The 23,374-nt window shown below is 40.7% G+C and overlaps 1 protein-coding gene across 3 annotated transcripts; it reads left to right on the forward strand.

The window, feature by feature from the left end:
• Positions 1 to 22,574, forward strand: GSKIP (GSK3B interacting protein). 3 transcript variants are annotated; one of them, XM_032482581.1, is made up of 5 exons: positions 1 to 84; positions 671 to 759; positions 9,355 to 9,433; positions 17,190 to 17,448; positions 20,483 to 22,574. In XM_032482581.1, the coding sequence occupies exons 4-5, from the start codon at positions 17,191 to 17,193 to the stop codon at positions 20,642 to 20,644; spliced, it is 420 nt and encodes a 139-aa protein (XP_032338472.1). In that variant the 5' UTR covers positions 1 to 84; positions 671 to 759; positions 9,355 to 9,433; position 17,190; the 3' UTR covers positions 20,645 to 22,574. The 3 variants fall into 3 exon arrangements, with proteins under 3 accessions (XP_032338472.1, XP_032338471.1, XP_032338474.1); XM_032482580.1 differs by lacking the exon at positions 9,355 to 9,433 and having other exon boundaries at positions 7 to 84; XM_032482583.1 differs by lacking the exons at positions 671 to 759; positions 9,355 to 9,433 and having other exon boundaries at positions 21 to 84.
• Positions 22,575 to 23,374: the final 800 nt, after the last annotated feature.

Here is a 23,374-nt window from a genome sequence, read left to right on the forward strand (position 1 = left end):
GGGCGGGGAGAAGAGGGGGCGGTGCCGCAGGTCGGTTCCAGACGCCTCAGGGGCGCGGAAGAGGAGAACCGGGATCGCGCGCAGGTGAGCAGCATCGGGGCCCGCGGCTGGCGGCTGGCCGGTTGCCGAAAGGGATTCGGGGGCTGTCCAGGGGCCCTCGGAGCGGGACGCGATGCAACGGGCCGGGCCGTGAGGGGCGACGGCAGAAGGGGCCCGGTGCCCGGGCTGAGAGGGGTCTCGGGGCGGGTCCGGCCTGGGCCGTCCGGGTCACCTTAGACCCAGACCCCGGAGACGGGCGCTTGGACCGCTGGCAGCTCCTCCGGGAGAGCTGCAGCCCCTCTCGAGCACCCCTTCCCCCAGCCCCCCTAGTCCCGTCCCCAGTCCCAGTATTGACTGGTGCCCATTGTCAGCAAGTTATTCGTCGCCCGCCTCATTTAGGTATTGTTTTCCAAAGCTTCATTTCGCTACTGTTTGTCTAGCGGCTTGCAGTTTACAGAGCGATTCATTCATCCTGGGTGTGCTGCGCCAGCGGCCAGGAAACGAGTTTTCAAGGCATTTGTGGGCCGAACTGCTTTCTCTGATTGATGCCAAAGCCTTCCGACCCCGCTGAAACCTGGGCAAGTACTTGTGCTATTCTGGGAGTGTGCGCAATCGTATTTCTACCTTTTAGGAGGCAACTGCTGCGAGGGCGGAGCCTACCCTTGACTTGGTAATCCCGGAGAAGGCCTGCGTGCGGGAGTTCCGTGACCCGGAAGCCAGGTATCCTGTGTTAGAATCCTGCCCCAGGCGCTTATTAGCCGAGCCACACTGAACCGGCCACTGCTCACTCTGAGTCTGTGTCAACAGGAAGCGTATTGGAACATCTTATTTCCGAAGATTGTTAGGAAACCTAACGATATCAGTAGGGAACGAACCTAAAAGAGTCCAGATGCGTAAAGTTTAACTAAGAATAATAAATTAAAACGACCGTTTTAAGGAGGTTTTACTTACATGTTGATAACTTTAACGAATGCCTTAGAAATATTAACACAGCATGGAAATGTTGGCAGGTGGAGAAAGCTCTGGTTCCCCTTTGCACGACCACCTTTTCATTTTAGAATAGTGTGCTTTCCAGTGTATGTAGATCCTGGGATTGTTGGTACCCCTCCTCATCCTTTGTAGACTCGTGCCAAGCATTCTCAGTAACTTCAGTTCCCTTGCTCTTCATTCGTTTAAAAATATTTCTGAAGGGTCCATTAAATGAAGTCCTCCACAATGGGTGATGATAAAAAGGTGAAGAGAAATTCAAGGAGCGTATGTTCTGTAGTGAAAGGGCCATTCCTTTATTCAATATTCAATAAGTACGTATTGATTGCCTGCTCCGGGACAGGGATTGTTGATACTGGGTATACAACAGTGAACGGATTAAGTCCTTGCCCTCATGGAGTGCTTATTTTTTTGAAGGGAGGAGAAACAAACAATAAGCAAATGTATCATGTACCATGTGGTGATAAATGCTGTAGAAAAAAAAAAAAGCAGTATAAAGGGAATAGAGAGGGGAAGAGGTTTGTCACTTTTCTACATAGGGTAAAGGAAAGGCCTCTCTTGTTTCGTAAGGTGACATTTTAACAGAGACTTAGAGAAGGCAGGAGAGCAAGGCAAGTGAGCATCTGGAAGAGTTTTCCAGGCAGGGGGAACAACAGAGTGCAAGGCCCTCTGGCAAGAGCATGCTTGGTGAGTTCAAGAACATCAGGAGGCGGTGAAGGAAAAGAGGGATGGAAGCTGGGGGATTGTCAGGGATGGGAGCTGGGGCGGGTTCCTATAGGGCCAGTATAAGGACTTCGGCTTTTTACTCAGTGGCTGAATGGGTTTGAGGAATGGAGTGACATAATCTGGCTAGAGTTCTTACAGGATCATGCTAACTGCTGTGTTGAGAATAGATTTGTGTGGAGGTGGGAGGACCAAAGGTGAAAAGGCAGGACCAGTTAGAAAGATACTACAATAATTCAGGCGGAAGATGACAGTGGCTTGAACTAGAGTGATGGCAATGAAGATGGGAAGAAGCAGTTGGATTCTGGATAGATTTTGAAGATGATAAGGCATGTTTGTGAATAATAATTATAATACTTGCCATAAAAGGAATATAAACAAAGTGGTATGAAAATGTGGGCTGTAATGTGGCAGGGAATTAGACTAGACCTTGAGAGGTTTGAACCAGACTTTTGACAAATGGGTACAATTGACCTCAAGTTTAAATGTTAAATAAATGACTTCTTTTGGAATGTAGAATTACATTCAGGCTGTCCATAGAATGTGTGGAATTTCACATATCAGAAAAGGAAAATAAAAATGGGATGGTTCTTATAAAAACAGACATGCTCCCTTCAAAGTGTGTTGCCTTGTACGTTTTGTGCTTTCTGGAAGAAATTCATCATAAATTGTTAAGGTGTAGGGCCTGTTGTTATTGTATCTCTGGCTCAAACGGGGTACAAACTCATCCTAAATCACAGTGTTTTGTGTTTTATGAGAGGCAAAGTACTGTGATAAAATGTTAACAGCTAGCATTAATTTTACGTGAGGAAGACGAAGGTAATTATCAACCAAACATTGTCAACTTTTTAAAAGTTCAGTAAAGGGATTTGAAATGACAGGTTAGAATACCAGAGGCTGAGTGGGTCATGTCAAAATAATCATCCTTGAAAGAAATCCACGTGAAATAAAAGAAAAGCTGAGACATTGGCCTGTAGGCCTTGTACCTGAGCTAACAGGAATAAGATAGTAGTGCTCCTAAGCTGGGCTCTCAGAATGGTACAAGGTGGCAGCCACAGCTGGTCTACACACTGTAGAAAGAGCCAACCTTGGAGTCAAAGGGCTTAGGTCAAAGGGTAGTCTTTCTTCTTTAAAAATACTTTAAGTACTTTGTTTTTAATAGGTAATAATTAACTGATAATATGTTCCAAGCTTATTGTGTGCCTGGCACCATGCTAAGCGCTTTCCACATATTCACTCACTTAGTTCTTTCCAAATCCCTTTAAGGGAGATGCTGTTGCTGGCTTCATTTTAGAGAGGGCAAGTGTGTGACTCGTAGGGATTAAGATATCTTGCCCCAAGTCGTGGAGTATGTGACAGAGCTGATATTCTAGTCCAATCAGTCTGTTCAAAAGAGCCCTTTAACCACCACACCATATGGCCACTTACTCATGTTGAGAGGATTTTCCAGACTGTGATGTATGATGCAAATAAAAGTAGAGTTGACCCTTGAACAACGCTGGGGTCAGGGACGCAAACCCTCCTGCACTTGAAAATCTGTGAATAACTTATAGTCAGCCCTCCACATACACAGCTCCACATCCACCAATTCAATCAACACAGATAGTGTGGTACTGTAGAATTTACTGTTGAAAAAAATCTGCGTGTAAGTGGACCTGCACAGTTCAAACCTGTGTTGTTCAAAGGTCAACTATAATCATGATTAAGATAGTGCATTCTAGCCCTCAGCTGACTGTTGTAATATCAACTGAAAAATCGAGCTTCTTTCAAAATGAAAATGTGACATCTGTGTACTGCTCTTGAAATCATTCTGGCTCTGTTCTTTTGTCATGCTGAATATATTACTGTCTTTTGATGCCCATTCTTTTGTCATCAAGGAGGATCTACAGTCTCTTTCCAGCTCTTTGATCCTGTAAGTTTGTGATGAAACAAAGTCTACTGAATTAAGTAGAGAATAAAGAACTTAAAGAACTTAGTGATCAGTATCTTGATAACTACTTTCACGAATTCTCCAAAAACTAACACAGCCCAAAAATTATACCAACAGATGAAGTAAGAGCTAGTTCTTAAATAATTTATCTGTGTTCCAAGGAATCATTTAGAAACTTTATGCAAGGTAACGCAATCTACCAGAATAACTAAAAGTACCCTTAAGGTGTTCCAGTTTTTGAAGGAGCTGGCAACAGAATGCTGCTCAGAGGCTAGTAGAGAGCCAGTTTAGAGTTTAAATGAAAAGCGAAGAGGTTTCCTGTTTCATCTCTTTAGATATTGACTTGTTTTATGTTGGTTAGAATGTACCTGTCAGCCACGGGAGGCTGGAGAGGGATCCAAGGAGGTGAGCTACGCAACTGGAAAAATGCACGAGGAACCAACATGGAGCAAAACAGCACTTTATTGCAGTACAAGCAGGTGGCACGCACGCTCAGGTGCACGCACTGGTCCTTTCATTACGCTCACGCATGCGTGTTGTTCATAATGCTTCCTCATGCTACTAACGCATGCATATATTTACTTCTTACCTCATACACATGCAAGTTATTGTGAACTTTGCCCTGGGTCCCACGGCCTACTCACTTAAGACCGCCGACATTCCACCCCCTAGGTCATGGGGACCCTGGTCCGCAGAGCAGAGCACTGTGCCCGAAGACCACAACAACAATATAGGGAACAGCATCCTATCACTAGACAGGCAGCTGCAATGGCCAGGACAGTTGGCCCCCATCTCCAGGAGAACGTTAAGGATGCCCACCACTCCTTAAGGGGATCTTAAATTACACCATCTACATGATATAGTTGTTGATCTATTTCTTGTAGTGCCTCAGCTACTTCCTTCTGGCGACCTGGTATATAGATACGGCGTTCAGTACGTAACACAGCGCATGTGCCGCCTGGGCTTGCAGTGAGAATATCCAGTGCCGTCCTGTTTTGTAAAACCACCTTTCGCATTTGGGTGGTTTCATCTAAAAATTCCTTGATGGCTTTTTTAGTTACATTTAATGTAGCTGATATGGCCTGAGCTAAAGCTTCTACCTGCAGTTCTACACTGATGGTCTCAGCACCTGGCAGGAACAGGGCCAGGGGATAAAACCACCAAGCTGCATGCTTTTCATGGTGCCAGCTGGGTGTGCAGCAGATCCCAGTTCACAGGGTGCTCCATTAAGGTGGGCTGGATACGTTCGGGCAAGTAAGCTTTACCCCAAGTACAGCGCCCTGTCCATTTAGCGGGGAGATGAGACCATCCATCAGCGCCACATACCCACAGGTACCCTGGAGACAGGAAATCGGTGGGTTTTGTGCCAATCAAATGCTATCCATCCCACCACGTAGAGGCATTTAATTGTGAGTGATGTTGGCACATAGCTCTTTAGGGAGCCACCCTACTGTGTGATTTGGAGCATCACTTTAAAACTGCTGCTCGATACAGAAGGGGCTTAGACTTGTTAATTTTACAAGAATACTATTCATCCATCCTCACCCATTCCATACTGTCCTCCACTTAGTGGGGTGCATTGACCTGCTCACAATGGAGCATATCTTCGATAGTCTGCCGCCACAAGTCCCAGGGCAATCCTGCTGCCCTGTTGGCGTTCCATTCGGTCATTGCGCTCCAATTAGTTTCGGACGCGGGTTATAGTTGCCATGGCAGTCCATCTCCTGCTTCTATGGGAAGTTCAGTACAGACCCAACAATGAGAGATGTTGTGGACTTCCGCAAATGTGTGCGCCCCGGAGAAGACAGTATTCGTCGTTACCCTGGGCAGAAGGATAAAGCAGAGGTGGACACCGTAATTGGCAAGTCTCTCCCTTCCAGGAGGATGCAGGCTACTTTACTGTCCTGTGAGAGTATAGTGGCAGGAAGGGCTGTTCGCCCTGGGCGCTGGTACCACACCAATCTGCCCGCACTGGGTTGGTTACACTCTGGAAGTGCTTCGGGGGCTATCAGTGGAATTGCCCAGAGTCACGGGGCTTCTGCTTCTTTGAGTAGGGACACCCCCATTTCTCCTAGGGTGACCCGTACATCAAAAGGCCACTCCCCCACACCGTGGGGTCACCTGCAGGGCTTCTTTGGCCCGTCGCCCCGTGGTTCTAAAAGGGCCAGCCAGGGGCCTTCAGCCTGAACCTGGTCCTTCCATGTCCATGTGTTCTGTTGTCCCGAGTTCAAAACCCTGGGAGCACGTAATATTAACGCACGCCCTACTATTGGTATATCGGAGGCGTCATTCATGGGCCCAACCCTGAGCCTCCAAGAGCTCCCTCGCAATAACTTATCTAAAGTGGGCTCATACCTGTTATGGCGAGGTTGTTCTTTTAAAAGACGTACCGCCTGCGGCAGTGCAGTGTTCCAGCCTCATGCTTGTGGTCTGAGAGCCCTTGATTTATCCTTTAGTAAGCCATTGTATTGCTCAATCATTCCTGCTGCTTGGGGGCGATAAGGCACATGCAATGTCCATTTAATATCATTTTCCTCGGCCCATTCCTGGGTCTGTTGGGCAGTAAATTGGGTCCCTCTATCACTTTGTGTTTCCAAGGGAATCCCGTAAAAGGCCCGTAAAAGTTCCAGTGCTGTGATGGTAGAGTCCTGCGTAGCTCGGAGCACCAGATGAGCGAAACCCAGGCCCGTATCGGTGTCTATTGCCGCCAGCAGGTACCGCAAACCCACACTGGTAGGAAATGGGCCTGTGCAGTCTGCTTGCCATACCTGCAACGGCTGGATCCCCTGTGCAATCATCCCCGCCTGCTGGGCCATCGCCGCCGGTGCGAATGGCACTTAGCACTCCATGGGCATTGCCGTACGGCATTCTTGGCTTCAACCTTGGCTCAACTGCCAGCCCCACCGCTCCGCTACCTGTCTCATCATGTGCAGGCCTACATGACCAAGTTTCTTATGGAGCCAGGGACCTATATGGGGTCCCAGAGCCATGGCCTGTACAGGGCAAAGTTGGGCTAGTGCGTCAGCGGCATCATTGCCCAGTGCCAAGGCTGGGCAGTGCCCTGGCACATGGTAAATAGTGTACTGACTTCCTAGGCCTTTGTCCCACAATTGTTTCCACATACACTATCCCCATAGAGGTTGGTGCCCAATCATCCAGTTCTGCATGGCCCACTGGGGCAGCCATAACATGAGGTCTCAGTGTACAGCCCAACTGTCCATGCAAATCCATGTAAGGGGCTGGGTTCATACATTAACGCCGTCCACACCACCTGTAACTCAGCCCATTGGCTGGACTGGCCTTCTCCTGTCTCATACCAGAAGGCTTCAGTGGCAGGGTGCAATGGCATTGCAACCCAAGTGGGCAGACTGCCCTTGCAAGAACCATCCATAACCAAGCATCTCCCGGGGGTGGCCCCTTTCCCTCGTGAAAGGGAATAAGTGTGGAATCCACCCCCTGATGCGGGAGCATCTGTAAAGCAGGCACAACAAATCTCACAGGCCCTAACACCTGCTGCAGCTCTGCAGCCAAGGGTCTAGTGGCGTAGTGGGACTGTTGTCCTAAGTAAGCACCCCATTTAGTTAGGGTCAGTGTGTGTGCAGTCCCCGATCAGGGTTGCTTTGCCCACGTATGTATGCGTCCTGCAGTGGGGTATGTGGTTTGTACCTGTACCTCCTCCTTCCCTGTCAGGGGCTCAGTGGCTATCAAAGATACGTAAGTTGCTGACAATTGTTTCTCAATTAAAGAATAATGATATTCAGCCCCTTTCCACAGCTGAGACCAGAACCCTAAGGCACCTTCCATTGCCCATGCTTTTGCCATAATCCCCAACCATATCCATCATTGTCCGCATGGACTGTTAGCCAGAAAGGGAGGTCTGGATCTATAGTGCGCAGCGCCTGCACTCGGGCCATCGCCCTCTTATTTTCTACAAATGCATGTTCAGCTTCATCTGTCCAATCCCAGACTTCTCCCTTCTTAATCAGTTTGTAGAGGGGCTCAGCTATTTGGACCAGATGAGGGATAAACACCCGCCAATATCCCAGAAGGCCCAAGTAAGTCTGTAACTGTTTAACCGTCTCCGGACGAGAATATGCCTGGATCTTGTCTCTCACCGCCTCAGGCAGCACTTTGTCTTACCCGACCAGACGACACCCGAGAATCTGACAGAATATCCAGGTCCTTGCACTTTGTCCTCGTTCACGGCGCTCCCCCAGCCCAGCAGAGCTTCTTGCAGAGTTGAGGCACTGGTTTCCAAATCTGAAAGAGAATCAGAGGTTAGCATTATGTCATCTATATAATGGAACAAACGAACAGTAGCCAGTTTGTGCCAGTGTGGCCACGTCCTGGGCCACCAGGCCATGCATGGCATAGTGTGGGGCTGTGTAGGTATCCCTGCGGTAACACAGCAAACGTCCGTTGTCTACCTTCCCAGGTAAACACAAGCTGTTCTTGGCTCTCGGGCTACGTCTACAGAGAAGAATGCATTGGCCAGGTCAGCCACGTAGTGGCAAGTACCCAGTTCATGGGACAGCCGGCCCATCAAATCTGTTATATTTGGCACAGCCGCGTGCATGGGGTGGGGAGGGTGACTTGGTTCAGTTCTCGATAGTCCACTGTCATCCTCCAGGAGCCGTCTAGCTTCCTCACTGGCCACACTAGAGAGTTATATGGGCTATGCAACGGCCAAATAATACCGGCTTCCTCAAGTTTAAGATAGTCTGTCTTATCTCATCGTGGCCTCTGGGCACCGGATATTGTCTGATATTAACTATTTGAGTAGCCTGTGGCAGAACCAGAGGTGCATGACGGGGGTGCCCCTGTATAACTGTTTTCACCATGCGAACTCTCAGGCGAAATTCCCCTTGGGTTGTCTCTATTTGCAATCCTTGTAAAATGTCTATTCCTAGGAATATAAAAACACTAAGAAGGAATAAAAGTAATCAGTATCTTTTTTTATCAACAGTATCTTGATAACCAGTTGCATGAGTCCTCTAAAAACACTAACACAGGCCAAAATTATACCGACAGAAGCAAGAGCTATCGATGATTACCTTAACTTTTTTTTTTCTTTTGGTGGAAAGAGGTAATTAGGTTTATTTATGTATTTATTTACTTTTTAAGTGGCAGTACTGGGTATTGAACCCAGGACCTCATGCATGCTAAGCATGCATTCTACCACTGAGCTACCACCCTCCCCCCAACCTTAACTTTTAATAAAGAGCATTGTTATAACTGAAGTGGGACGAGCTGTAAAGACTTAGAGAAGGTCCAGCCCAGTACTAACATTCCACCCTCCCATAGCTTCAACCTCTGCCTGTTAACTTTATACACCCAAACCCAGTGCCTGGAATTTCCGGTTTTTTGAGTCAATTCCTTGGGCTAAAGCAGTCCTCTTACTTACTTTTCACTCATATATTCCTCTCAGAGGCACAGGAAACCCTCCGGGTGGGGAGGCATAACCTAAAGAGGACACAGCTGGAGGCTGCCATTTGCTTTAAAATTCTAGGCAATTTTGCATCACCCCCCATGATACTGTTGCTGTAACAGTGATGTGTATTTTCTAGGAGTGTCTGCCGTGTTTACCCTGTGGCTTTGTATGCCCCACATCACAGCGAAGTAGTACAGCTTGAGAAGCAAAAAGTTAGCGTTTTTCCTTTGGTTTGTTCATTCAGAAAATACTCAGTGAAGACCCACTGTGTGCCAGTCACCGTGCTGATGATACTGACATCACAGACCTCCACTTGCCGTGAGGTATGATGACAAGTACAGAAGTGTCGCAGCAGGAATTCTAAGGAATTCAGTGATTAACTTTACCTTGAGATCAGATACAGAATCCTGTGTGTCTGAGCTGAGTTTGGAAGAATTAAAAGGTCTGAAAGTAGTGTCAAAGTACAATTTTTTTTAAGTTAAAAAACATGGGTCTTACACAAATATATAGTAAGCATGTGTCAAAAATGGATTAAACTCATGAATTAAAGAACCATCAAGATGGTAAAGTTGATTCCAAGTAGTGTAGGAGAGACCAAAAAAATCAGTGGAAGAAAAACTGATGAAATAAGATTGCAGAGTTAACTCAAAACTGGCTAATGGGATTTCTACTTCTGGCTAAGACAGAGTAACAGGGACCAGATTTCCCCTTCCACCTGAAACAACAAGAAAGTGGGCAAAAAATATATGTAACAATAGTTTTAAGACTCTGGACCCTAGGCAGTGCAGGACAGTGATCCCTGAGAGGCAAGGTGCAAACTATTCTCTGGAGAAAATTTCTAGACATGGCTTCAGAAGGAGAAACCCACGTAAAGCCCAATGGTCTCCCTGAATTGAGGGTTTGGAGCAAGGAGTTCAGGAAGCTTGGGCTGCTAGGACTGAGTAGAAGGTACAGAACTTCACAGCGAGTGAGAGCTGTGGATACATACAGAGGATCCCCCTCCAGTCTGCAGCTGAATACTGATCAATATACAGGTATGAGGAACTAGCCAGGGCTGAGGAAAGAATTACCCAAAAGGATTAGAGGAATTTTCAGAGCTCAAACAGAACTAGTTTCTGTTCCTATCTCCCAGAATAGAAGACCTCATAATTCATAGGCCATCCAGTAGAGTACTCAGAAAGGTTTTGCCTCCCTCCATAGTGGGGAAAAATTAACCAGAGATTGAATCAGTTTTGATACTGCCTTAAAAAGTCTAAAAGCAAGACCCCAAAAGATCAAGCTTTTTCCAGATAACTACATCCTAGAGCAATGATCAATAATATTTATAGCAATATATAAATATCCAGCACCAGACAAGGTAAAATTCACATAGTCTGGCATCCAATGAAAAATTACCAGGCATGCAAAGCAGCAGTATACAACCCATAATGATTAGAAAAAAAACTATCAATTGAAACCAACCCAGAAATAACACAATGAAATGAGTAGACAGGGACATTGAAACATTTATTATAATTATTCCATGTATTCAAAAAATTAGAAGACTGAGCAAATTAAGTAGAAATATGAAAAAATATGTTTTCTAAACAAGAATCCAAGTAGAAGAGATTAGATACCCTAAAGAAAAGATTGGAAAAGAACTTGGAGACATAGCAATAAAAACTATTCAAAGTCAAGTAAAACACAAAGAGAAAAGAGACTGAAAAATGAACAAAGGCGTAGGACAACTTCAGTTGGACTAATATTCATGAAACTGGAGTCCCCAAAGAGAGGAGAGACAGATAAATGTTCGAAGAAATAATGACAAAATTTTTCCAAATTTGCTTTTATGAACCCACAAATACAAGAGGCTTAATGAGCCTCAAGCAAAAGAAATGTGAAAACTACACCAAGGGGAACAAAGATAATAATGACATCAGATTTCTCATGGGAAACAATGCAAGCAAGCCAATAGTAAAGAAACATCTTTAAAGTCCTGAAAGGGTGGGGGTGGGGACAGTCAGCCTAGGATTCTCTAGCAGGCAGAAATATCTTTTAAAAATATTAGCGATAGGAAGACTTGTTCAGACATAAATTGAAAGAATTCAGCAGCCTACACTACAGGAAATGTATAAGGAAAGCCATTAGGCAGAAGGAAGATTATACAGATTATAGACACACATGTAGATCAACACAAAGAAATGAGAAGCCTGGGCAATATTAACTATATGGTTAAATATAAAATGCTTCTTTTCTTACTACCTAAATCTCTTTGAAAAGTAACTGGCTGTTTAAAGCAGAAAGAGCATGTATTGTGAAGTTTCTAACATATTTAGAAGTCAAATGTATGACAAAAATAGCAGAAAGACTATATAATATACTCTTGTAAGGTTTTTATACATGAAATGGTATAAACTAGACTGTGATAAATTAAAGATGCATACTATAAACTTTAAAGCAATCACCAAAAACATACAACAGAGAGTTAATAAGCCACCAAAGAATGTAAAGTAGAATCCTAAAAAGTGGTCAGTCCAAAAGTAGGCAGAAAAATAAGGAAAAGGAAATAAAAGTACAGATGGGACAAACAGAAAACAGCAAGATAGTAACTACATCAGTCAATTACAGTAATCATATCAATAATCTCTTAGTAATCATATTAAATGTAAATGGACTAATTAAGCACTAATTAAAAGGTAGAGATTATCAGATTGGATGAAACAGCAGGACCAAACTATATGCTACGTACAAGATAACCCACTTTAACTATAAAGACATTGCTCTTTCTTCCCATTCTCAGGAGATTTAATCAAATTCTGTTGTTTAGGTATTAGCACCCTGTCAAATTGGGCCATTCCTATGTGTCACTCCCTTAACATTTTTCTTGTATTAGACTAGCTAGGCTAATCTCTTTACAATTCCTACTACACCCTGTAGCTTGTTTATTTATTGTTCCCTCTGAAGAATCCTTCACAATTCTTTAATGCTTTCTGCTTATCCATAAATTTCATCTGTGCTCACTCAAGCCCAGTTTTGACTGACCTGTTCCACAAGTCATGAGTCACACCCCATCAAAACTAACAATTATGTTGTAAATCACAGAATGTCAGATCTCAAGAACAGTAAAGAATTTCCTGTTCATTCCCCCTTTATTCTATAAGTAAGAAAACCATGAACCCAATGAAGTTACATGGCCAGCCCAAGTTTATACAAGTTTAGTGGTAGTTTGTAGTAGGACCAAGACATATCATTTTTTTCTCTAATTATACATTTCTTATGTTATAATTATGAAATGTGTGCATAGCATTAATATTTGTGTACATATTTCATGTGCCTGTCTTGCCTCCCAAATTAGGCTGTAGACAACTTTAATTAATACTCTAATGCTTGGGAAAAAGCTGGCTTTATAAACTTAGAGTCTAAGTTGACATGGTTGAAGAATAGAAATTATTCATTCGTTTTAACCATTCGAAACAATGATGGTTAATTTCCCTCCATAGAATTGCTAAGATTCAAACTAGATTTTGACATATATATTGCCAAATCCTGCTACTCATATATAAAATAAGCTTTACTTAGTAGTTTTACATCTATTGACTCTTTTTTTAACAATAATATAACTCAGAAAGGTCTAGACCTGTGCTGATACAGTAGGCACTAGCTATTTAAATTTAAATGAATGAAAATTATATAATATTTGAAATTCAGTTCCACAGTCACTCTAGCCAAACTTCAAGCGCTTCACAGCTACACGTGACTAGTAGCTACTGTACTGAACGGCATAGATAAAGAACATTTCCATCAAGGCACAAAGTTCTGCTGGTCTAGAATTTCTTTTATGATGGTAAGTTGTCTTGCCTACAGAAAGGGGAACCAGGGCAAGATTTTAGCAAGATTCACATTAATGAGTCAAGCATTCTGATAACCTGACAGCACCTCTGATGTTTCAGTAGTAATTCTAGTAGTTGTCCCTTCAGTAACATGGGTATGTATTTTCTCATCCCCAGTGGTGCAGGCCTCCACAGTCAGGTACACAAGATAATCCATTAAGAAGAAGAAAATAAATTTATATTTCGTCTTTTACCTTCTCTTTAAATTCATATTTATGTGTTTTGGAATGTTCATTGTGATAGTATATGTCAGTAAATGCACATATGAGATATGTGCTCAAAGTATTTTTAGTTACTGGGATGCATAATCAAAAATGTAGAAACCACTTCTCTAGGGACCCATTAAGTAGTGCTGCCCAGTTGTTCCTGCTCTGTTTCTGTCGCTCCTGTCATCACAAACTGACTTCAGTTTTTTGGCTCTGTGTTCGTACTACTCAAGAGAGGATCTGATTGGATCGGCCAGTCACCATCCAGAATCGGGTAGTTGGACAGAGCTCTTGATTCAGAACAATTCATAAAACCCCTTGCCAGCCTCGAAACAGTGCCTTTAATCGAAACACCCATCCCCTGTACGTTTTGCTGTGATCATGGTGCTGGGGTTAAGAATACAAATCGTGAAACCAGTGATTAAGGAATCTTTCCAAAGAAGGCAGTGAGCTTGATAAGTACACTGGGCCTCCTTTTAAAAGTAAATTATGAAAGAAAAAAAAAGTAAATTATGACTGTTTTTAAGAGGAAGGTCAGGAAACGAAGTTTCTTTGATTACTTTATACTCCTTTCCCTGCTGATAGGATATGGACACTGGCAGGCAGAATAATGACCAGCCCCCCAACAGGACGTCCACGTCCTAATCCCTGGATACTGAATGTATTAATTTATGTGACAAGAGGAACTTTGCAGGTTTTTCAGGTTAAGGACCTGGATGGAAAAATTATCTGGGGTTGTTCACGTGGACCCAGTGTAATCACAGGGGTCATTATAAAAGGGGTGCAGGTGCCAAGAGTCAGAAAAAGGAGGTGTAACCGCAGAACCGGAGGTTGGAGTGATGTGCTTTGAAGGTGGAGGAAGGGACCATGAGACAAGGAATGCAGGTGACTTCTAGAACGCAAGGAAATAGATTCTCCCCTGAAGGCTCCAAAAGGAGTGCCACCCTGCTGACACCTTGATTTTAGATTTCTCACCTCCAGAATTGTAAGAAATAAGAAAATAAGTTTGTGTTGTTTTAAGCCACTAAGTTTGTGATAATTTGTTACAGCAGCAATAGGAAACTAATACAGACACGTAATGGTACTGTCTGCAAAGCTTTTATTAGGTACTTTCTAGCACAAAAATATCATCAAGGTTCTACTTTTTAAACCTCTTTCCTAAAGCTGTTGGCTAGCTAGATCAATGAATGCTTTTCATTTGAGGTAGACTCCTCAATCAGTTAGGATGCTTTCAGTAAAACAATAGGGATTTATTGGCCGCAATAACTGAAAAGTGCAGAGGCTGGGCACCGTCAGGGCTCTGGCTGCCATTTCTCTGTGAATCTCTTGGTTCTGTTCTTTTCCCATTGTCAGCATCATCCTTGGGTTTCCCTCCTCTTGGGATGGCGACCAGGAACAACTGGGGCGTGTGCTGCAGACTATGCTGGGTTGAAGTGACTAGGAAGAACTCTGTGTACTGATTAGTTTAAGACAGTCTTTAATTGGGGTTGGGGTCAGTCTCACATAGCTTGGTTACTTTCTGCATAGAAAAGGATGAGGTATGATTCCCCTTGGAAAATCTGGATGCTATTAGGAAAGGAAAAGGATATTGATAAATAATCAAGAACAGTTACAACCAAAATAAGATCATTGGAATAATACCTGAAAATAATAAAGCTTAAAATGTTGCTAACTTGTGTAATACTTCAATAATAAAAATATTTTCATTTACATGTATCATCAAAAGTTCTGAATGTGTTTACTACTTTATGCATCATTCAAAGACATTTCAGGAAAAAATCTCTGAAAATTCAGTCTTAGGAAAGGTGTCTTTCTCTTGTTTGCCCCTTGCTGCTAATTACTCTGCAACAGTTTGATGAACTACTTTACTGACAGTAAACTGCTGCAGAGTAATACTTCTTCCATTCTAGTATTAGCTTCTTCATCTTTCTCTATCACTAAGGTCTTAATTGCAATGAATTAGACTCTTTTTTTAAACATATAAACATCTTTTTCATGTAATTATTATTATTTATGACATCTGTAATTGAGGTGAGCAAAATAAAGATTGGTACTCAGGATGTTAAGTGATTTATAGTGGACAGCAACATTTCAAAATCTTCAAAATTGACTGGAAAAAAAATTAAATTGGCTCATTTCTTATACATAAACCCAAGTTTAATATTAAGGAGTATAATGATTATTTCTAGACAAGGTGGAAATTTTTAGAAAATGAAATGTTTCACTTTTGCATATAGTAAGTCGATGTTAGATTTCAGTTATCTGACAAATTCCTCCAGCAATAATTGGTAAATTTATAATTAACTTGTTAGTAGTGAGCGACTAATCCTGTAAAATGCTGTGGGAGACAAGCTAAAAGACCCTTAAAACATATCATTAGCTGAAACAGGATTGGAGGACTATATTTGCACATTTGCAGTTTTTTGAGATAGCTTTACATAGTTATATAAATTGCCTTTAGCAAATACTTTTGGTTTTTATAATGTGCAAATGACTCGTAGCTATAGGTACTCTGGCTCCTTAAGATTTTTGCTAATAATTGAGAGCAGTGGCTATACGGTAGAATCACCCAGAAACTCTGAAAAAATACCCAAAAAAATCTCCCAGAGGTTTTGATTCAGTTTCTCTGAGATGGGGTTTGTGGCTGAGATTGAGAACCACTAATTTAGAGGATTTTAAACATCACACAAATAGAGCACAAGTTAGTCACTTTAGAAAAAGAGTTGGAACTTGTAAGGTAATAGACAAACAGTATAAATAAATGTTCATGAGTTGAAGAGTTGTCCTATATTTAGAACAGTGGAGGCTTAATCCATATCAGATAAATGAAATCTTAATTGACTTTTAAAGCCTAAAGGTTAAAAAAAAGCATAATATCTGATTCTGAAAAGCTGTTTTTACATTCCATATTTATTAACTTTTCTCATTCATACACTTCAAGTTTTTACAATGCTTCATTGCTCCACCAGTCACAGAAGAGAAGCAAGAACTACATAGCAAAGTGGCAGTGATACTGGGTCAAGTTAGCCTGAGAAATGACATTTTTCAAGTTACGATATATGGGCCAGTTCAAATAGTAGTGAAAAGATGAGTCATTCAGTGAGTGCTGTTGGAATAACAGGCTATCCATTTGGAAAATAAAGCTACACAAAGTAAATTCCAGTTGTATCAAACAGTTAAATACAGGGATAGAGAATCAGAATTTTAAACACAAGTTAGAGAGGTTTTAAAATATAATCACGGAATGGGGAAGGTTGCTTCTTAAGCAAAACCCCAAATCCAGAAGTCATAGAAGGAACTATTGAGAGTGTACTCCGGTAGGTAGAGATCTGAACTCTGATTTCAGACACCCTCAGTTCACTTCCATTTCTGTTTTTTTAAACAGCTGTATGATCTTGGAACTAAAAATATCCTATAAATACCCAGAAAGATGTTTAATCAAGGAAATGCATATTCAAACAATGAGACACTATTCTTTGCCTCTTAAATTGACAAATATCAGAAAGGACTGGAAAGGGCGTGGTGAAGGAGAGTGCGGTCCCTCATATTCTGTTGCTGGAACATCAGTCAGTCCAGCCTTTTTCTGAAGGGTGAATCAGCAGTACCTACTGAAAGATAAAACAAGCATGTACTCTGACTCAGCAATTCCAGTTCTAAATATCTATCCTAGAACAATAATGCATTTAAAAAGAGGTATGTACTAGAACTTTTGCCTAAGTGGTGGTATTTGAAATAGCTGAAAATAATATCCTGGATTCTTACCAATATGGGAATTAACCTCTTGGGGAGAAGTGGAGAACAGAGATACTTTTTTTGAAAATCTGTGGGTCTAATTTTGCTATGCAAAACTACTGAAAATGGCTGTAGGCAGTATTTTCCCTAAAAGTTGTTAGCTAGTTAATGTATTCTAATAAGCAGCAATTGTAAGGCAGGGCCTCTTTTAATCAAACATTAATGCGTGGCATGTCTTCCAGTAAGTCAGTTTTATATCTGCTTTTTTGCAGAATGGAAACAGACTGTAATCCCATGGAGCTAAGCAGCATGTCCAGAGTTGAAGAAGGTGCAGAGCTCAATGGCTTTGAAGGGACCGATGTGAAAGACATGCGGCTGGAAGCCGAAGCAGTCGTCAGCGACGTTCTCTTTGCTGTGAACAACATGTTCGTCTCCAAAACCCTGCGCTGTGCAGATGACGTGGCCTACATCAACGTGGAAACGAGAGAGAGGAACCGATACTGCCTGGAGCTCACCGAAGCAGGGCTCAAGGTAAGTCACTTTTCTCTCTCGAGAAAAAAGAAAAAAAAATCACATCTTTACCTCCTTATCAAAAAGGGTCAGGGTTGGGGGGAAAGGGTGAATGAGGGATAAATTAGGTGTTTGGGATTAACAGACACACATTATATGTAAAATAGAGATAACAAAGACCTACTGAATAGCACAGGGAACTATATTCAATTTCTTAATAACATATAATATATAATGGAAATAATATAATAACATATAATGGGAAATAATCTGAAATAAATATATGAATGTGTATATGTGTGTGTATATATATATATACACACACATATACATATATATATAAAACTCAATCAGTTTGCTGTACACCTAAAACTAACATTGTAAATCAACTACACTTCAATAAAAAATAAAATTAAAAAAAGAGGGGGATCAGGAGTTGGTGAGTAGGAAAGAGTGTTGGATGAGAATTCGATACTCAGGAGCCGCCATGATTTTTTTAAGGAAGCTTTTTTCCCTAGGAATTTTTTATTCTAAAGTCTTTCAGTCAACATGGGAAAATTGAATTTTTTGAAAACAAGAAAACAGATTTGATTTGCAGAGTGCTTTCTTGTAATCATCACACCCCAAATTAATTTAATTCTTATGAATAGCTAAATGTGTCTACCAGAATGATGCATTCTCTGCATTGGTTGAGTTTTACAGTCACTGTGTTGAGAGAATCTATTTCCACCTCTTACTAATGTCTCTTCTACTAAAACAACGTACTTGACTCCACTGTTCACTAGATGTTAGAACAGAATTAAGTCACAGCAGAAGGCTCCACCTCCAGATTTCCAGGAGTGTCCTTTGTTACATGTAAGCTTTTCTAGGCAGAGTGACCTCGACCTCCCTACATCATTTAAACCAGAATCCTGCATTTAGAATAGTAGAAAGCACTACCCAAGAGCAACTTTTCACTAAAAAAAAAAAAAAATTACTACATATTATGGAAATTTTTGACCTACTGAACAAAGGAATAGACATTAGAAATGTCTTCTTTACAAATATCATATGATATCCCTTATATGTGGAATCTAAAATATGACACAAATGAACGTGTCTACAAAACAGAAACAGACTCACGGACATAGAAAACAAACTTATGGCTACCTAAGGGGAAAGGGGGGAGGGATAAATTAGGAGTTTTGGATTAGCGGATACAAACTACTATACATAAAATAAACAACAAGGTCCTCGTGTGTAGCACAGGGGACTATATTCAATCTCTTGTAATAAACCATAATGGAAAAGAATATATATATGTATAACAGAATCACTTTGCTGTACACCAGCAACTAACACAACATTGTAAATAAATCCACTATACTTCAATTAAAAAAAGTCTACTTTAACTTTACTAATGTCTGTTTTGCTAATTAATCTTCTCTCTTGGTCAAAGATCTCTGACTTTTCTGTATCTGTTAAGAGTAGTTCCCCAGGAAAGTTGCACAGCATCATAAAGTAGGGCACCTGGTTTAAGCAAGTAAATATAGCAGATGATAGGTTACACAAGCGCAGGAACGTCTCTTTATTCCACTGGATTCGGTTGGCCTAAGATGTATGTGAATCACGTGGCCCTTGCGGGAGGCTCGCTTACGCTGAAGCAGATTGCAAGGCCAGCATCCTCACTGCTCTCAGTGCCCTCACCATGGCAGTTTAGCTTTCGGAGCAGTCCCTGAATGAACTAATCTTTGTGCTCCCCTGCCTAAATCCCTTAATTTGTACTAAAAGCTTATCGTTTTGAGAAGTAGATCTTAAATGGAAATAGACAAATGGAAAGTAGAGATAAATGACCCCAGGTGAATTAATTCTGTTTTACACTGTTTAATTCTGGTGAGGTAAGAAAGATTCTGGTGAGAGTCAGAAGTCTTATATGTGAATTTGAGCGATCTTGGGTGAGTCAGTCAACCTGCATACCTGCTTCTTTATCTATAACCTGGAGATTTAAAAAAAATGCAAAGGAATCGGGGGATGATTGTGTGAATAAGTCTGCAGAAAGGGCTGGATCGTTATAAAACCTGGCACGTAGGAACTCAGATACTTTCAGTTTTTTCAGTCTGATTCAGTTAACATTTACTGGGCAGCTATCCTGTGTCAGGAATTAGAAATCAAACCATGTGAAAAAGACGTGATCCCTGTCCTGTAGGAAGAGCAGTCTAAGAGGGGAGCAAGCAAAATCATAGTGTGTTGCAGAAGGCGCTGCGGCAGCATGGCTCTGAAAGGGTGCAACTCATCTCCCTCAGGTGTCCGCCTCTGCTTTTCATTAAAAACAACAATGCTGCTTCTGTTTCCAACATGAACATGCATCTTCCATCTTGAATCGATGTTATAAAAATTTAGGGTTTATTTGGGGAATTCATAAGCTTTAGTGAAGTCAGCAAAAGCTAAGTTGATTTTGCCCTACAATATGCTGGTGAACCATGAAGTAGATCTTAAAATCTTGTTGGAGAGAAAAGCTTTAGCTGTGTTTAAAGAAACACACACACACAATAACTTTCCCTTTTATCTCACGGAGTTGAGCAGGTAAGTAATGTATTAGTAATGTGAGAGTGGCATTTCAGGTAACTAATTATAACGCAGAATGAAAACTGTAAACAGTTTGTAGAATTCTTTATAAAGAGTCCAAATCGCATAAATAATGATAAAAATATGGACTAATCATACATTATTCTAGTGCCTTTATAAAAAGACCCTCGGTATATGTGGAATTAAATAGAAGCATGTTTTAGACAGTGAAAATGAAATATTGTTTTTGTATAGCTTTTTAAATTCTTTCTCTATTTTTACATTCCTTTCAAGATCAGGAGTAGGTAAATCAAACCATTTAAATTTTGAGAAAAAAATTACAAAGAGAGCATTTGGCTGCTGGTGTTCCTGTGTGTTATAAATCGCTTAAATATCACAGGTTGTATTAAAAATGTGTATTTTAACTACTGATTGAGAAATACATAATGTCATTACAGAATGACTTCTGTACCACGATGATATTTAATTCACTGTTGCATTTCTCTCGTAGGTAGTAGGTTATGCTTTTGACCAGGTGGATGATCATTTACAGACTCCCTACCATGAAACGGTCTACTCCTTGCTGGATACGCTCAGCCCTGCCTACCGGGAAGCATTTGGAAATGCACTCCTTCAAAGACTAGAAGCTTTGAAAAGGGATGGGCAGTCATGACTAAGTTTCTTCCTGTTAGGGGAGGGGGTGTCACTGGAACAGAATGTTGACACAAAGCTTGAAATTCTTGCATATGGTCATAGTAGAAAATGCTTTTTTTTTTTTTTTTGAGTAAAATTAGATTTATTCTGAGAGATGCACACTCCATAGACCAAGTATAGGTCATCTCAGAAGGCCAGAGAGGCCTCGAGGCGTGGGGTAGGGGGCGGTGTTCAGTTTAAAGTAAAAGTAGACACACACTCCATAGGCAGAGTGCAGGCCATTTCTGAAGGTGAGGGAGCAAGAGGCCAGAAAGTGCATTTTTGATTTTGTGTCTTTATCATGTTTCAAATTTAGGCTTTTGGTTGTGAACGTTATTGACTAATGAATTATCTTTCTTAGTTTCTGATTCATTAAGGAAATCCTGAGGCCACTGCTGTGCCACCTTTATTAGGACATGCAAATTTCTTCCTATAGCATCTCTGCATTTCAAAAACCTAATCAGTATTGTATTCTCTTATTATAGGACTTCGATGCTGCCAGCACTCTCTCTTACATAGGAAATTCTAGATTTGCACAGTGATTTAAGAATGAAAATGACCTAACTTCAAACTTTGATTCAGCTTGCTAAATCAGGGGTTTACTGACTTTGTAGTAATTATTTTGCTACCAGCCTTATTGGAAACAAATTATCAACTAGTTTCCCCTGCACAAATTTTGAAATCTACTTCTTCATTTAATCTATTTATATTATGAATATGAACTGATAAAAATGAATTAATTATATATTACTTAGCTAGTATTACATGAAAAACAGGTACTGAGACAGTACCCTATTCCTAGTTTGCAACAGCCAGCCAGCTAAGAGGACAAGCTGTTAGCAAATGAATGTAATAATTACTTGTTTCCAAGACATTTAAGCACATAAGCAAATGCAGGAACAGGCTCCATTCTTTTCCTAACAAAAAGCATCTTCAGTGCGTGTGATTTAAAAGAAAGAAGATTCTGATTTCCTAGAAAACAATATTTTGGCCTGTGTTGATTCTTATTATGAATGTTTGTTTACATAATGTACAGTATATATTCAGAAAGTATTTTTGCTTCAACATTTACTTTCTATAACGTAGGGCTTTGGTATTCCCACAGCACCCCTCCTTCCCAACAGATGTACAGTGTTCTGTCTCAGTGCTAAATCTGCAATGTAATGTGAGTGCATTGTATGGGTTTGAAACCAAAGGATGAATGAAGCATTCAGAGACTTAATATTTGAAAAAGGGAGACTCTGTATTTTATATTTTATTACAGGTACTAATATTTATAAAAATAAACTGTACCATGCTGCTACGTGTTTTCAAGTACATGTTGAATAATTCGGATTGGGGTGTTGTTTTTTTACCAGTCTGAAGCAGCAGCTATAGAAATGTTGAACTAAGATTCTGCATCTGGACCCACCTTCATAATTTGTCATTTGAAGACTTTTTTAATCATCATTAAATAATAGGTACCTTTAGTCTCTGAAGACCATGTAGACCAGAGCAAATTAAACTTCATTTTGGGTCACTCTTCGTTGTCAAAGTTCATTGGAATGCTTAAATTATGTTTGAGAAATGCATGTTCATCCTCAGCTTTATTTTCCAATGCTTAACTGGGCAACGAAGTCTAACTTCAGGTTGAACTTTCTCATGCTTAATCTCAGGCTAAATGTAAAGGATGTTTGTAAAGTTTAAATAAAATTCTGTTTACTAATTTTGAGTTAAGTATAAAGAAAAGTGATTGTATGTTTAAAAATCGAAAGTGTTAGTTTTGTGATAAATGATTGATTCTGAGAGCTTCCGTTTCCATTTTTGAATTCCATATTGTTACATTTTGATGTGAAGTGGTTTGCTTTTTTTGTTCCCATGAAAGAGTAACAGAGAAAAGACACTAATAAAACTACAGATATTAAAACCTCCACTAGATATTAAAACCTTCATTTTACATATTTTTTAAAGAATTTAACCAGGTAAATTAAGCCTTGATTTCACTTCCAGAAGAAAAAGGAAAAAGAACCTCTAAGTAAGTAACCCTTACAAATCAATAGGAAAAAATGAGAACAATGGGCAAATAATATAGTCAACTCAGAAAAAATATATAGATGTCCAGTAACCACTTGACAGATATTCAGCCAGACCAGTCATTCAAGAAAGGAAAATAAGTTTAGCTATTTTGAGCCATTTTACCTAATAATTTAATAATTTCTCTTATTTAAATATAATGATATCAATAAAGATTTAGTGAAGGGCACTGTTACATCCTGCTGAAGGTTATATTGGTGAAACCTTCCTGGAAAATGTTAGTAGTATTGCCTTCACAAAGCTTATAACTTCTGTGCTGGTGACGTCCTAGCAGTCTAGCATAGGGAAGCAATTCAGCAGAAGATATACAGGAATGTTCATTTTCTCTAATGAAAAATTGGAAAAGCTCTAAAAAGTGGGAAAGTTATGCCAAATCCTTTTGATGGAAGAATATGCAGCCATTAAAAATTGGGGTAAAATTGTACTACTTGGGAAAAGGATAGAAAACTGTAATCTATCTTGAAAAATAATCTTATATGTAACAAAAGGAAAATGAGACAAAATATCCTACAATGTTAATATAGTAGTCATCACTAGGTGGTAAGATAGGTAATTTTCATTTCCTTTATACTTTTCATGTTTTTACATTAGTTCGTATGTGCTAATTAGAGAGGAAACACAATAGGCAGTGGGGTTT

This window comes from Camelus ferus, chromosome 6, assembly GCF_009834535.1.
Source record: "Camelus ferus isolate YT-003-E chromosome 6, BCGSAC_Cfer_1.0, whole genome shotgun sequence".
Taxonomy (NCBI): domain Eukaryota; kingdom Metazoa; phylum Chordata; class Mammalia; order Artiodactyla; family Camelidae; genus Camelus; species Camelus ferus.

What these genes read in the sequence shown, in the direction of transcription:
- GSKIP (XM_032482581.1), top strand. Translation starts at nt 17,191, where the DNA reads ATGGAAACAGACTGTAATCCCATGGAGCTAAGCAGCATGTCCAGAGTT. An exon ending in TCACCGAAGCAGGGCTCAAG is followed by an intron (nt 17,449 to 20,482) that starts GTAAGTCACTTT and finishes TTTCTCTCGTAG; the next exon opens with GTAGTAGGTTATGCTTTTGA.